This window comes from Botrytis porri (genome assembly GCF_014898465.1).
Source record: "Botrytis porri strain MUCL 3234 chromosome Unknown BPOR_006, whole genome shotgun sequence".
Lineage (NCBI taxonomy): Eukaryota > Fungi > Ascomycota > Leotiomycetes > Helotiales > Sclerotiniaceae > Botrytis > Botrytis porri.
The window spans coordinates 1,618,022-1,632,487 of NW_024066080.1; the positions used below are offsets into that span (position 1 = coordinate 1,618,022).

Below are 14,466 nucleotides of genomic sequence, written 5' to 3' on the forward strand. Positions count from 1 at the left end.
CACGTCGGATTGGTTCCAACTCCTTTTGGATATTCTGGAACTGATCATGGTCGTTGCCAACCCCTCTGGACGTGTTGCTATGACTCGTTTGGAATCATTCGCCCCAAAAACCTCTGACAGCAAACTTGGCTCAGCATTCTCATAGAGGAGAATAACATGGAAATTTCAAACCAAGAACTAGCCGCAGCAATGGATGACGCTTGAAATTAAAGCCGTTTGACAGAAATTCGTACCATCACGAAAAATAGATTTAGAGACATATAAAAATCAGTTCTCTTTCTCATCAATCAACCACCCACCCAACTTTCCCGACGAACAACTACGCATTCTTCAGCCAACTCAACAAATCCACTCATGGCCTTTCATCCCATCCCCAATGATCCCACGCATACATAACTTCCGACAATACACCTAGTGAGCTCCCCCAATTTCCTGAATTTCCTCAAATGAGCGTACAGTGTAAAATTAAGAGCACATCTCGTCCTCGTACCAAACAAAGAGCTATTCAGATACTCCATTATCAACATCTCATCTAGATCTCTCACTTGAAAATCTTCACATGAGCTTCGAACTTCGAATTATAAGGTCAAAATTGGGCATGCACCCAAGTGAGCTTCGAATTCGATTCACCCTCCTTGAACTTCACCCCAGTGAACGCTGTCTCTATCAAGCTCATCTCATATCGACAAACACTGAACTCTTAGACCTATCCGCCTGCAACATCGGATGATAGTATTCAATTAGCAAATCCCAGAAACACGATTCATGTGTAATAATATTCTCCATTAATTCATTTCATCCATTAAAATCCCTATACAATCTACCTCTTTCTCGTTTTGTCTATTCCAAAAACCCCTAACCCATAATTACAAATATCATATCATCTTACCATATTCCCCGGTAATCCCATGCCGAATCCCAATGCATATAAACAATCACACCGAACGATCCAACAATTCATATCTATCCTTCCCACTGACTCTTCTCCAAAGAGCCATTCCCCTTCTCGACGATTTACCCGATCGCACCACCCACATATTCCACGCCAACCACAGAAATCCACCTACGACTCCCGCAATCGCAAAACCCGCAACCGTGAGCAAAAACCAATGTTTGCCCATCCAGAAAATCGTCTGTGCGTCTTTTCCATGCCAGCTGTTGCCTTTGACGATGTTGAAGAAACTCCATGCGTGTTTGTTGTATTCGTCTGGCATGAGATTACGCACGCGGCCTGCTTCGTTGGTAACGGTTCGCATGTATTCGATCCAGAGGACTGAGAGGAAGAGCGGGCCGGTGCTGTACATGACGGTGATGTATGGCATGCCCCAATTTCTATTATATGCTTGGAGAGATTCGATGACGCGGAGGAAGAAGGGATGTTGGGGAACGGATCCCATGGCATCGTTACTGATTCCGGTAGGGACTGTTCTGCGCAACCAGGCGGGATAGCTGAGGAGGGGGTCGAGACGTCGTTTACAGCCGTCGTCGAGATCAATGTATATTCCTCCGTAGTGTGCTAACACGAAATAGCGGATAGAATCTGCGCGTTGGATTGGGAAGGGATAGCTGTCGAATGTATCGAGAAACCAAGGATATTCCGTTGCAATGAAAGCTCTTGAGGCTTCATCTGTCCATAACTGTAATGAATTAGCATCTCATTCCCGTTCTCTTCCCTTGGTCGATTAAAGTAAACATACCTTATATTCATAATCATCATGCAGTTCAATACACGATTGTTGTCCCGCCTTCCAACGCTCAGGAATCGACTCATTGATGTATGTCTGATGAATAATTTTCGGAATAAGCTGTGTGCGATTCTCGATCAATTCGGAACCTGGCGCAGGTATTTCGGAGCGGTGAATTGCATCTGCGGCTCCATCTATGAAGAGTAATGATATGAGGGTGCTGAAGGCATTTACAAGGAAGCCAATTACTATAAAATTGATGACCAGGAATAGAAGAGTACCACGCCTCATGGTAAGGTTTGGTAGAAGAATCGAGGGCGTTATGAGCTTTCTCCCAAGGGCTTCAATTTTTCGATTGTATCGTAGTTATATCAAGTGAGGGTTATGATGGAGTTGTTCGATAAGGGGTCGTGGGTTAAGGGTCTCGAGATAACGGAGGGGTCGATTAGAGAAATTGTAGAAAACTCAAGGTGAGTAAAAATCAAGGAATTTCCAAACTCAGTTACGACATCTGTTAAAGGAGTGTTGGTAGGTAGGTAGGTAGGTAGGTAGGTAAGATTGACGTTGGTCGTAGGATTTAAAAAGGACAGGACGAGACTGTTTTTCCAAATTGGTTGAATAAATAGAAATTAATTAATAAATTTCACTAACTAATGGTAAAAAGTAGAGCTGGAAGTGAAAGGGGAAATTAATGCATCCACATCCACACGTTATGCACCAAGATAGGGATAAGAATTGATTTGCTGGGACAAAGAATATCGTATTTCGTATTTTGTAGATACTTGTATTATACTTCCTACGCCTTAGGTATTGATAAGCCTCAAATTGTGCCAAGAAATCGAATTTAATCAAGGTAAAGGATGGAAAGGTGTTAGACGTATAAATGAAGTAGGGAGAAAGATGATAGTGAAGGGTTGTACTGAAGTCTAGACTAGATGAAATTAGAACAAGTGAGAGATACAAAATAAGAAGTTCAGAAGTCAAAAATGATTAAATATTTCGCTCGGGATGATCTATAACACTACCCAAGCCATCTTATGTTAGTTGGAGGGAGAGGGGGCATTGTTAAAGGTCTATAATGTCTACCGATATGATCTATTACTGCTAGCTCACTAGAAACCCACCAGGTCTACGAAGTAGTATGCATATATCGGACTATTAAGAAAAGCCGATTTGCATATATCTAAACATTATCTCCGTCTGTATACACGGAACGGACATATTTGAAGATTTCCATCCGATATCACAATTCCATCAAACTCGCCACCCCTTTTCAAACGCTAGGTATACGCACATCTGCCTCCGCCTCTGCTTACGCCACAATATCGAAATATTAGAAAGACAACATCCCCCCAAGACACCCAAGACCCAAGCCTTCAAGCCTCGAATTCTTATTTCAGGATCTTGATGTCCTTATTGCCATCATTTCAATTCCTAATTCCCATCTAAACATTAACTTATACCAATACTACTTTACCATTTTCTAACTCTTGTCAAGCAAAACACGGGTTCATGTTTTCTCGACTAATGCCAGCCTTCGCGTGCATCAATCCCCTTCTAAATATAAGCATCAAACCATCTGCATAGTTACCAATTGTGAGATCCACAACACATCGCGGAGATAAATGTCGATGCTTTTTAGAATGTGCCGTTTTGGCGAACATTTATACCAGAAGAAGCCAACGCCGAGCGAAAACATGTCTATAAGCATAGGGGAACGTGATACTTAGGTTTCCAAGCTCCTTATTGTAATATCATGCTTCCATCTTAAGCATGGATTCACCACACAGCCTCCCTGAGATATTTTATTCTGAAGGGATACGGAGTCAATAAAAAGCAGGCCAATCCACACGCATTGCTTGATGCAGTATTGAGGAAACTATGGACAGACACAATATCTTCAGCGGACGAATTCAAGCTGCTCTGACAACTGGTTAAAGGTTCGCTGCATGAACATTTGGAGAGCCTTTGGGATTTAGTTATTTTCGCTGCGCTAGTACTGGGCCATAGGTTGGTTTAAACCCCCAACTGCAGAGGCAAAGAAGACAAAAGGCTTTGGGAACTTCAGCATGATTCCCGTTGGAGGATATAGTGCGACTTATGGCGATTAGTGTCGCCTGAGCAAATTTCTATCGTCACCATATATAACAAAATCATGAGACCTATTATGTATCAGCATGTCTCACTCCCCGCAACCACAGCATTGGCTACTCACTCGGTGGACTGATTCATCCTGGAAATCTTGTAGAATAAGAAGTTTTATGCTAGAATGTGCCCACGTTTTCACTAATCGCTCACTGTAAGACCTGGAGTCAATTTCTACTGGCACGAAGCTAATATCTATTCGAATCCCCTAGACGACATGGGCGAAAGGGTCACTGCAGTGCCAGTTCTCACCCGAATCAAAGCTCACATTGTTGAGATGTATTGTATGTACGACGTGTTGGTCTAAAGGTGGAGAGAAAATTTCAAGGTTCATGAGTTCACACCAGCTCTGAAAGAGGCAATACATGTACAAGTAAATGCACAAATGGCAAACCAAAAACTATCGACTGTCTTCGGCCAGCAAAACCGCAGGATTGGCGGAAGTTCTCCAGGCAAATGTAGGTTGAATAAATGGGAGATGAAATCTCTTGCATAGGCTGAAAAGCTAAGCAAGATGCAAATATCTACGAGACGTTCTGCTCTACGGACAAGACGTAGTCAAATAGCCAATTTATCCAAAGGGGATTCACTAATACCACCAGCTACCAAAGGAATATGCAACGATCCTAATTTTTATATTCCCGAAAAGTATAAATATCACAACATCATCCACAACAGAAGTTATGATCTTTTCTACACTCTCTATGTAGTTCAAACACCATCAATTCCTCAGCTCAACTCTCTCTCAATATACGAGTTTACCACTCAGCATATTCAAATTTCAAGTTCCCTATCTACTTCTTCTCACAACTGTTTAATTACATTACATTATTCAAGCCGCAATAAACAGATCAAAATCAAAATCAAAATCAAAATCAAAATCAAAATCAGACGATGGATACAGTTCCAGTTTCCCCCCTGCCACCGTCAATCGCTATGAACCCAATAATCATTGGGGTATCTAGAGTCCACTTAACGTACTCCATCTACAACACACCACAATCCACCTCCTATCTTCCATCTCCCCAACCTCAGATCCCCAACCTCAAATTCCTAACCTCGAATCCCCAACCTCAGATCCCAAATCTCAAAGCCCAAAGCCCCGTCCTCTTAACAAGTTTTCTACACCATCCCTTCACCAATCTCCACCCTCAAATCTCCAATCCTCTACAACCAAACCAACTACACTTCCCCAGATCTCATCATCTCACGTCTCACATCTCACACTCCACACTTCCCAAACAAAATGTATAAAAAAAGCCAATTAATATCAATGATCACTCGCTTCTCGCTTCTCGCTTCTCTTTTTCTTTTACCATGTTTTCCCGGTGAGCTTGCAGTACTTCAGTCATTCACATTATAGCTATCTACCCTTCAATCTCAATCTCAAACTCAACTCGGCAATCTAACATCGAACTCCTTGATATTTACCGAGACAGATGCGCCTTTTCAGAGAGTGCGAAATCTCGATTTGTGCAAACGTGGGAATATGTATACAAATATGCATACACTTCTACCTCCTTTTCTATTTCGTAAGACTGCAAGTTGTATAAGCTAAGTACGGATACGTGAGCGCAAAAGTGTATGGTTCACTAGAGAAATTAAAGTAAAACCTTCAATAACCTCACATCATTAAGAACGTATCCATTGCAATCAACAAATAAACAATCCCATTCCTACGTCATACTCAACCCCGGCATACTCCCAGGCATAGCATATTCATCTCTCCCTCTACTTTTCCTCCTAAACCTCAAACCATCCTCACTCGCCTCATCCGGCACATCCAAACTAACCCCCAACCTACTTCTCCCCACTCGAACCCCCGTTTCAGCCTCGACCTCCTTCCTGGCCTCCTCCCTCAAATCTCTCTCCACATCTCTACTCCTCGCCCTCCCAATACCCCCCGCATCAGACCCGGTATCCAAATCCTCCCCACCCCTCGTATTCTTCTTCCTCGGCCACAAGCTCGGAAGTTCAATTTGTTGAAACCGCGGCTCTACACATCGTTCATCAAACCAAGTATGCAACCTCGCCTCAATCAACTGCGCAATCTTCGGCACATCCTGCAATCGCGATCGACTCCCCACCAAACTGCGTATCGAAAGATCCAGTCGATAGTCATCCAAGAAACAGAAGGCCAGCGTCGTAGGACTCCCATTCAGCGGACTGCCCGGCACAAACGAAATGGACAACGTCCCACTAAACCTCACGACCGAAACCGCCAACGCCACCGGCAGCACCGCCACCAGCGGTTTCGGATAATTCAGCAGCAACTTCGTTTCCACCGCCAACGTGATAAAATCACTCAAATCCACATCCATCTTCGCCTGCAATCTTCCATGTTCTCTCCCCGCCGCCCCTCCTTCCCTCCCCAACGTCATCCCATCTTCATCCACCGGAATAACCCTACAATTACTGAAAATCGGGAAATCCTCTCCCAGACTCAATTCCGTGACTTTAATCTCATCGAGAAAATCAGGGCGATTCCCTCCATTCAACGCCTTTGTCAGACTAGTGAGAATCGCATCATCGTGCTGCGCATCCGCGCGAAATTGTGCGATAGTCTGGGCGATCAATACGTTGAACCAATCTAGACTTTCGGGTTGGTGACTATCCACATTGTAGTAAGTTTTACTCAGGATAGCATTGGTAGTCAAGGGCGCTGGATTCCTGAGAACGCTAGAGCGTTTGCGATTGAGAGGTTGGGAAGCATGGCGTGGTGTTGCACTGCGCAGAGTGAGGAGAGATCTCTTGTGTGCGAGGGTTCGGGAACGACGCTCTGTGGCTCGCAGAGCAGCAGATACATCTGGAGAGGGAGGATCGCCAAAGATGAAGAATTTGATGAAAGCTCCGATGAGGATGACGATGGAAAGTTGACCTAACAGTAGTCCTTGAGTAAATGAGAGTCTGCAAATGTATATTAGTATAAACTCATTTCAATTGCCATTCTTAAAAAAAAATATCAAGGGAAGAAGAACGAACGAGGATTCAGCCTTGTCTGGAATGGGAGCCGGGATTGTCATTTTAATTATGCGATTGAAGTGCGAACTTCATGCGAATAAGATGTGCAATAGAAGATGCAATAAAGGAAGAATCATGAATCTACAATGATTGACATGTTATAATCAGAAAGTTTGCTATGTATTTGTACTCCTGTTACTCCTGTGACATATGAGATAGCTAAGTATCTTTAAATACTGCCGTAGCTCAAATGCGGGATGTGTTTGTAATAATAAGTATTTGATTTTCTCCATTTCGGAAGCGACGTCATTCAGCCCTATCAATCCTTAGCAATTGACACTCTTTTTCAGCATTGTATTGTTGATTTATCCGTAAGAAAACAATTGGTTCATTGTTTGTGAATATTTTTACGAGTATCAGACCAGATTTCGTCAATTCTGCCATTAATTGCTGAAGAATTACTTATCACCATGATTCCCATCTAATACCTTCATACAATCCAGAAAAACCATCTCACTGTCACACACAATTAAGTATATAACATACTTTTTGGATTCCTAAAACACTACGAATTTCTATTATCCATTGCTCATCAAACGCATCATGTCCCATACATACGCCATGACTCAGAAAACCTCAGACCCTAGGAGTTATGCATAAGGTTGAAAGGTGTGTAAAAGAAGACCGGCTTGTCAAGAATCTCTGGAAATTCTTTCCATCTAACGTACGTCAAACAATAAAAAGTGTATAATACAAATATATATCTCCAAGCTCTGTCCGCATTTTCCTCGATTCAGATGTGACGATTGGCCACAGAGAGCCGTCTTGTCGAGGCCGTCAGTCATTTTCTAGATTGTGCTTCATATTCTAGATTAAAAGCACTCAAAATGAAGTACTATTGATGGGTTATGTTATGAACCCATTTGATTAAGAGTGCCAGCACATATTTATGCCTTTGCAGCATCGCGATTGCTCTGGGAACTGGCGCTCATAACTGGTTGTGTCGTGGGAAGAATACTTCCTTTCGATTGGTTTTGTCTAACCTTTGCCCATGCATAAACGATACCACTGACGAAGCCGATGAAGATGGCAGATACACTTCCGAATGTAACAGGGGCTGCGAAGAAAACGAGACCACTGACAGCGATTGGCAACTTGTTGAGAGCACCAACCATGGAGTAGGTTGTAGAGGAAGTGACACGGATACACCAAGCGGAGCAGTATGAGATGAAGATAGTGGCAAGGCCAGAGTAAATCATGCCGAGAATGAGGTTGTTACGGGTTTCAAGTGGGAAGTTCTTGGTGAGGTTCTCGGATGACCAGTTTTCGAAAATGAACGAGCAAACGAAGAGGACAGGGATAGTGAGGAGATTGTTATAGAACATAGCTAGAACGAAATTAGAATTGAAGAAGAGTTGCAATTGTGTGGAAAAACTTACTGTCCCAATCCTTGAAGTTCATCTTCTTGATAACCTTACGCATAGACAAAACGTATGCTGCAGTGCAGAAAACGTTCATACCCATCCACGCATATCCAGCATTCAATGTGGAGAGGGCAGCAGCAGCCTCTGCGGATTGTGCCGCACCACCTCCGTACAAAGCGTGTTGAATATCAGCCCAAGCAGCAACGACGGAACTGAGGACCATGAGACCGAATGAGAAGAGAGCTGAAGGAGTGACGCTTCCTCCAAACCACAAAACCTCACCATATGCGATCACAATAATTGTCAAGTTCTTGAAGATTGTGTAAACGGGAACGGAGAGGAATTGAAGAGCTTTTGTACTGGTGTAGATCATGCCGACGAGAAGAAGTGAGATGGGAAACCCTCATCTATGTTAGCCGCCAAATTCGCTCCGACAGGAATACTGATACTTACATGTCTTCGCCTTCTTGGTATCGAATGGTGCAAGATTCGTGATCAATCCCGCTTGCTTGCAGATGATAATCGCAATGATACATACAACAGACTGCTGGCGTTAGTCAAGACCTAGCAGAACAATGGCAATCAACGCATACCTGAATCGCGAGATAGAAGAAGTTCAGATTCCAGTTTGAACCCGAGACGCAGTACTTATTGGTCACGGTCATAGAAATCGATGCCAGACAGTAGGCAAGAATGGAGATTCCTGGACTATTCGTAACATTGGAGAGGTCAAAGGCAGAATTTCCTCTTTTGGCTGCTGCCCCTGGCTTGGCCAGAAAAGGATCGCGTTGAGATGGAGATGAACGCCCATTGAAATTGCGCATCTCGAGATCTTCGTTCTTCTTGTCATCCATGATTGCGATTGTTCTCCGTGAAAGAAATGGAATTTCTTATCGTGGTTCTGATGGTAGAGATGCGTAAAAACAGAGGTACGAGTTTAGGGATTCGTAATGGGTCGGAGCTTCGTTAATAGATGCCCGTTAGATAATATTTAGTAAAGATTAAAAGGGGATTCTGCAAAGAGACTCCAAATAACCTCGATCAGGTATGAGTAAGGAATGCCTAATGAGATGAAAAGAAAGAAAGAAAGTGTTGAATATGGAGTTTAGAATATTATGGTAGAGAGGGCAGCCAGACCGAATCTTTAATCGTTTGAGTACAGGGGGTTAAGATTGGGTGTAAGAAATTCTGTGTGGGGGATAAAAATAGTTAAGCAGCAATACGAATCAAATCGCCCGTCAGTTTTGACAAGAATCCACCCTTTTGTACGTGATCTACAAAAAAGGGGACCAACCAGGTGAAAATTCTGGAGAAGAGGCTCAATACGTCTATCTTCGTAGTCACTCACGAGATTTCCATACCTGAAATTCAAAAGGAAGTCGAAGCTAGGGGGTAAAAGCAAGGACCTTTCGATTCTTTCCGTCCGTCACTTAAACGAGACCTGCGTACCCGTGGATTTGGATACAATCAAATTCACTACGTGAACGGGACAATTTCTAGCAAGAAGTCACACTTCTGGACATACGCTATTTCGTTGCATACAAGCGTCTGCAACAAGCGTGTCCCGGTCTAGAAGGCAGTCCAGCACAAAGTTTTATCAGACGTGTTGAATCTGTTTCTTGATCAATATGTCAAATACACTTGATCCTCTCGTCGCAAAGGTGCTTGACCACGCCGATTCCGATGACGAAGATGCTGTGAGTGTTTATTTCATTTTATCTGTTCCACCTTTCATCGACGAAGGTATCAGTTGCTCTCAGAGTTAAGCAGTAATTCAATATGTGTGTTGAGTATCTAGCGGACAAGGCTCTCTTTTACTAAATCTCATGCTGGAAAGGTCAGGGCATCTATCTACCTACCTAGTAGCCATGCCCTCAAATACAAAACCACACATGCCCTCACGACTTCAATATCCATCCATCCATCCATTCATCCATATATCTCTCCCCTCTCCCAAACTCTCCCCCTCAATTTCTAACACCCTCCTAGCTCATCGCCTCCCTCGAAGAAGACCCCGCCGTCGACGCCTTCCGGGAACAACGCCTTCAACAGCTCCACAGCGAATTCACACGAGCCAAATCCCAAAAAACCCAAGGCTTCGGCTCCTACACCGAAATCAAAGAGGAAAAAGCACTTATGGACCTCACCGCCTCCGTCAAATACGCCGTGGTTCATTTTTCCAAAGATGATTTCGCCCGTTGTGGTGTCATGGACACTCATCTTTCCGTACGTTCTCTTCCCTTTTTCTCCCAGTTCCTATAGACTTTATCAAGAGGACTCTAATTCATAACTCTAAAAAAAAGACACTAGCACCCAAACATCTCGACACCCGATTCCTCAAGATCGATGTCGAAAACGCACCATTCCTCGTCACTAAATTAAACGTGAAAATCCTACCATGTGTTCTAGTATTCATAGACGGTCGATCCGTCGACCGAATAGTCGGATTCGAAGGCTTGGGGTACACACCCGATACATTTACCACGAAAGATCTGGAAGCAAGACTCCTAGCCTCAGGTGTGATAAAACGTCAAGCTACAGCCGGAACACTGTATCTCGACAAGAAAGCCAAGAAGCAGGAAGAGGAAGAAGATGATGATGATTGGGATGATTGAGGATGAGGAATAGCACCGAAAATGTCATGTGAGCAAGTGAAAGCGAGTACTTCGTACATATTTTTTCTCAATCGAAGTTAGATATCATGAAAGGATCTTCCTTCCTCATACTAAACCGCATCTCCGAAGCCCCACGACGATAGATCTTCGTTGGATCATAAGAATGATCATATGAAGTAGAGAAAATCATGAGAAATCTGAAGGCAAATCTCGGGAGCCAATTTCGCTTGATATACAATGTTCATGCTAGGAGAAACATTCATCTGGCTTATACCTAGAAGTTTTCAATCACAAATTTTAGGGAATACCGGATGCAAATTATATTTCCCCCGCTTATATCTCCATAATCATTGTATTTTGCATGACGCGTTTAATCAACATAACAATCGTGTATCATTAAAATAGGTAGCTCACAGCTATATTAAAACTTGACCAAAGCAAAATCGCTTGCAGACAATACCCACAAATACTTCCACCAGAAGTACGCACCCACTACCAGGAGAGAATAATATGTGATGGTCCAGAGAATATTCAGCTCTCCATTATTCTCCATGACATCTTCACTCTTCTTGCTCGCGCCCACATCCGGACCAATAATAGTTTCTCCATCCACCGAACTACTAATCTTACCCCAAAATCGTGGGAAACCCATCCAATTACAAAAGGCATGCACGCAAATTACCGCCAACAAGCTCCCAGTTCGAAGGTACAGAAATGTAGCGTAGCCTCCAAACAGTGTCGTGTAGGAGAATTGTAGTAGGGAGCGGAGAATAGCTCCTACCATGGGGCCATGCGGATGTGTAATTCTATATTCGTAGAAGTGATGCACATGGGCGAGTCCGAAGACGACGGGGGTCAGAAATATAATTGTTGTATTGGAGGTCTTGGAGAGGAGGAGGAGGGGTACGGAGGCAGATCTGAAAAGTACTTCTTCTGTTACGGGACCCTGAATAACTATTAGTTGTATGCCACCAATCAGAAAATATCGGGTACAGCTCACAGCAACAAGATTCCTATAAGGAATCCAACCCTTCAAAGCTCCCAATCCTCTTAATCGAACCCAATCGCGCCATTGTCCCTGCGCAATTCCTTCTTCAAACAAAGGGCCCGCAAACAGTATAGCAGTCAAACCTACACATTTAACCGTCTCGACAAATCCAATGGGGAAATAGCCCATCAAATGGAGGGATTTCACTGCATCTCCATTCTTCACCGAGGACAAAATTCCAAATGTGCCGATACATACAACGATACAAGAGAGTGTGACCGAGCGAATTCGTCCGCGGATAACCGTCGGTGCATCGCGCGAGAGCTGGGGTGAAGGACGGGTAGTCGAAGAGAGATAGAAGGGGATTACGTAGATGAGGGTATAGAGTACCTATGATTGTGAGTGTTTGAACTAGATGCTTGGAGTAATAGGTAAGGGGTGTAATACCAACAGAGAAACCGCAGTGGTGGTAGTAAATGGGGGAACTTCTTTCTCTAGAATAGAGCTTTGGTTAGCTGGGTTGTCCATGGTTGATAATTTGGGCGCATGATCTTGTAGATGGATGTGATAGAGTTCAAGAAATACCAACCCTTTTCACCAGTGTAGAGTGCCTTCAATCGACTATATATCCCAGTGGGTGCCATGGATGCGGAGTTCTCGAGTAGTGTAGGTGTATATGTACTGGTATATTAAAGCACCCAGAATATCTTCATCCGATCTCCGATCTTCTGGATCCTCAGTAGATCAATAGACGCAAGGATTATGTGCAAAGACGTTAATCTAGAGAGATGAAAGGTATGTGAGTTTTGCGAATAGAATAGAATAGAAGTCTGTGAGTAGGTTACAAATTCGAAAGCCTTATGGCTCACTCGGCGTTGTAGAGATGGGAATAGAGAGAGAATGTTGGAATGTTGGATTGTTGGCGTAGGTAGATTCAGTAGATGGACAGACAGGGGCTGAGAGCATCCATAACTTTGACAATCTGAATTTGTGCTCTTTAGATGGGAATCATTATTTTGTGTTTAAGTAGTTACCTAAATATCTAAATACCTAAATATCTAGTATCTCATTATGTGTTGATGTGTTGAATGAATGAAATGTAAAGTCAAGAGTAAACAAGGGAATCTTACTTTCATATTGTTCCATTTTAGTCAGATCTTACAATTGTTTTATTTATTCATCCAAAGTTTATTTTCCTACCATCTCTTATGAATATGAAATATTGTTTTTACTACAGCAGAATTTAATCTGTCATTGATCATATGGGAAATTTCGTGTTTCATGCTTCCATAATTATCTTATCGATAGTAATAATTATCATCATGATCATACAGGACAGGACCTTTTGCAATTTATCGCCAATCAATTGAATGATGCAGTTCTTGTATGAAAATTACCAGAGTTTCTGGCGACGGGACAGGCTTACCTAACTAACCTTTGCTCTAGATTCCACGCGGTACGATAGACCATAGAGTAGCATAAGGACCAGGTAATATGGACAAATTACGTGGGACAAGGGATGTGTAAGACTTGGAAGGTTCAGTCTGCGAGGGAAAAAGAAAAAAAAAAACGTACCGGCGATCTACAGAATAGGGAGGAACAAGGACAATTCCTGTAAAACACCGGACTCACATACTAGGAGTATTCTCCGTGGAGAGAGCGTTATATGATCATCAAAATTACAGAGAGGAGGAGGATTTGGTCCCGCAGGTTCTTGTATCGCGTTCGAATTTCGAAGCGTGATAGAATCGTGTTGAATGAATATTTTAAGGAATTTAGAGTTTGAGAGAGTCTTTGGTTCTATCAACCTATCAATCCATCAGTCCATCAATCAATTGTGCAGTGGCACCATACATACAGATGACAGACGTGAACTCAATTGGTGACAGAACTTTACCTCCCTCGAGAGTTGAGCCTACCACTCAAAAAGTTAAGAGGGAAACCTTATGCATACCATTTATTTACTTACGAGCTTTGTGCCTCTAGTCTCGAGGTTGTCTAGACGGCCAAGCGAGACTCAGTCCAAGCTTCATCAATGCTTGCTTGCTTGCTTGCTTGCTTGCGTGGAAACGGAAATGATTCAAATGAGATGGTGAGCTTCCGGATCCACTCTCGAGAATCATCGATGCTCCAGCCCTGGTCAGAGATGGAGAAGATGTTTTCCTGGAGGTTGGATCTGCTGCTTTGTTTCTTCCATGAAAACCCCGTTTTGCATGACGATGAGTAGCGCGAGCTTAATGGGAGGCATGAAAGATTTCAGATGAACGAATAAACTCTGGAACTATTGGAAGAAATGAAAAGATGATTGAAAGTTATCGATTACCCCTTTCTCTAGCCACGCGCGCTTCCAATCGCAATGCGCTTTCTCTAATAATCTTGTCTCATGTACGACTGCACAACTTCTTGTATCAGTCTCATCGTACGTTTGGATACCTCTGTGTACAGCGTATGTGTCCCGTATCCGTGTGGACTATGAACTATGTGCGCCGTATGTACTCTCGAGGTACCCTCGTACTATCGTACTGCTCTCCCTCCAAAGGTAAAACGAAGTAGAAGCCCGTTCCCCCTGTCGCGTGCAGATAATTCTGGACAATCTCCCCATCTATTAGACGCGCCATCAGCCACCTTTCCTTGAACGGTATGGCTTA

At 43.2% G+C, this 14,466-nt stretch overlaps 5 protein-coding genes across 5 annotated transcripts; 1 reads left to right on the top strand and 4 right to left on the bottom strand.

Moving 5' to 3' along the window:
* Nucleotides 1–935: 935 nt before the first annotated feature.
* EAF01_004996 (uncharacterized protein) lies at nt 936–1,976 on the bottom strand (the record flags this gene model as incomplete). Its single annotated transcript, XM_038913251.1, has 2 exons — nt 936–1,637; nt 1,698–1,976. 2 exons carry the CDS (start codon nt 1,974–1,976, stop codon nt 936–938), a joined length of 981 nt encoding a protein of 326 aa, XP_038771337.1.
* A 3,530-nt stretch (nt 1,977–5,506) lies between these two features.
* EAF01_004997 (uncharacterized protein) lies at nt 5,507–6,853 on the bottom strand (the record flags this gene model as incomplete). Its single annotated transcript, XM_038913252.1, has 2 exons — nt 5,507–6,737; nt 6,813–6,853. 2 exons carry the CDS (start codon nt 6,851–6,853, stop codon nt 5,507–5,509), a joined length of 1,272 nt encoding a protein of 423 aa, XP_038771338.1.
* Nucleotides 6,854–7,738: 885 nt separating this feature from the next.
* Nucleotides 7,739–9,069, bottom strand: EAF01_004998 (uncharacterized protein; the record flags this gene model as incomplete). Its single annotated transcript, XM_038913253.1, has 4 exons — nt 7,739–8,178; nt 8,231–8,617; nt 8,669–8,759; nt 8,809–9,069. 4 exons carry the CDS (start codon nt 9,067–9,069, stop codon nt 7,739–7,741), a joined length of 1,179 nt encoding a protein of 392 aa, XP_038771339.1.
* Nucleotides 9,070–9,843: 774 nt separating this feature from the next.
* Nucleotides 9,844–10,830, top strand: EAF01_004999 (uncharacterized protein; the record flags this gene model as incomplete). Its single annotated transcript, XM_038913254.1, has 3 exons — nt 9,844–9,912; nt 10,205–10,441; nt 10,519–10,830. The coding sequence occupies 3 exons, from the start codon at nt 9,844–9,846 to the stop codon at nt 10,828–10,830; spliced, it is 618 nt and encodes a 205-aa protein (XP_038771340.1).
* A 421-nt stretch (nt 10,831–11,251) lies between these two features.
* On the bottom strand, nt 11,252–12,462 carry EAF01_005000 (uncharacterized protein; the record flags this gene model as incomplete). The annotated part of the gene is made up of 4 exons (XM_038913255.1): nt 11,252–11,776; nt 11,831–12,208; nt 12,266–12,312; nt 12,408–12,462. 4 exons carry the CDS (start codon nt 12,460–12,462, stop codon nt 11,252–11,254), a joined length of 1,005 nt encoding a protein of 334 aa, XP_038771341.1.
* Between the last annotated feature and the right edge of the window lie 2,004 nt (nt 12,463–14,466).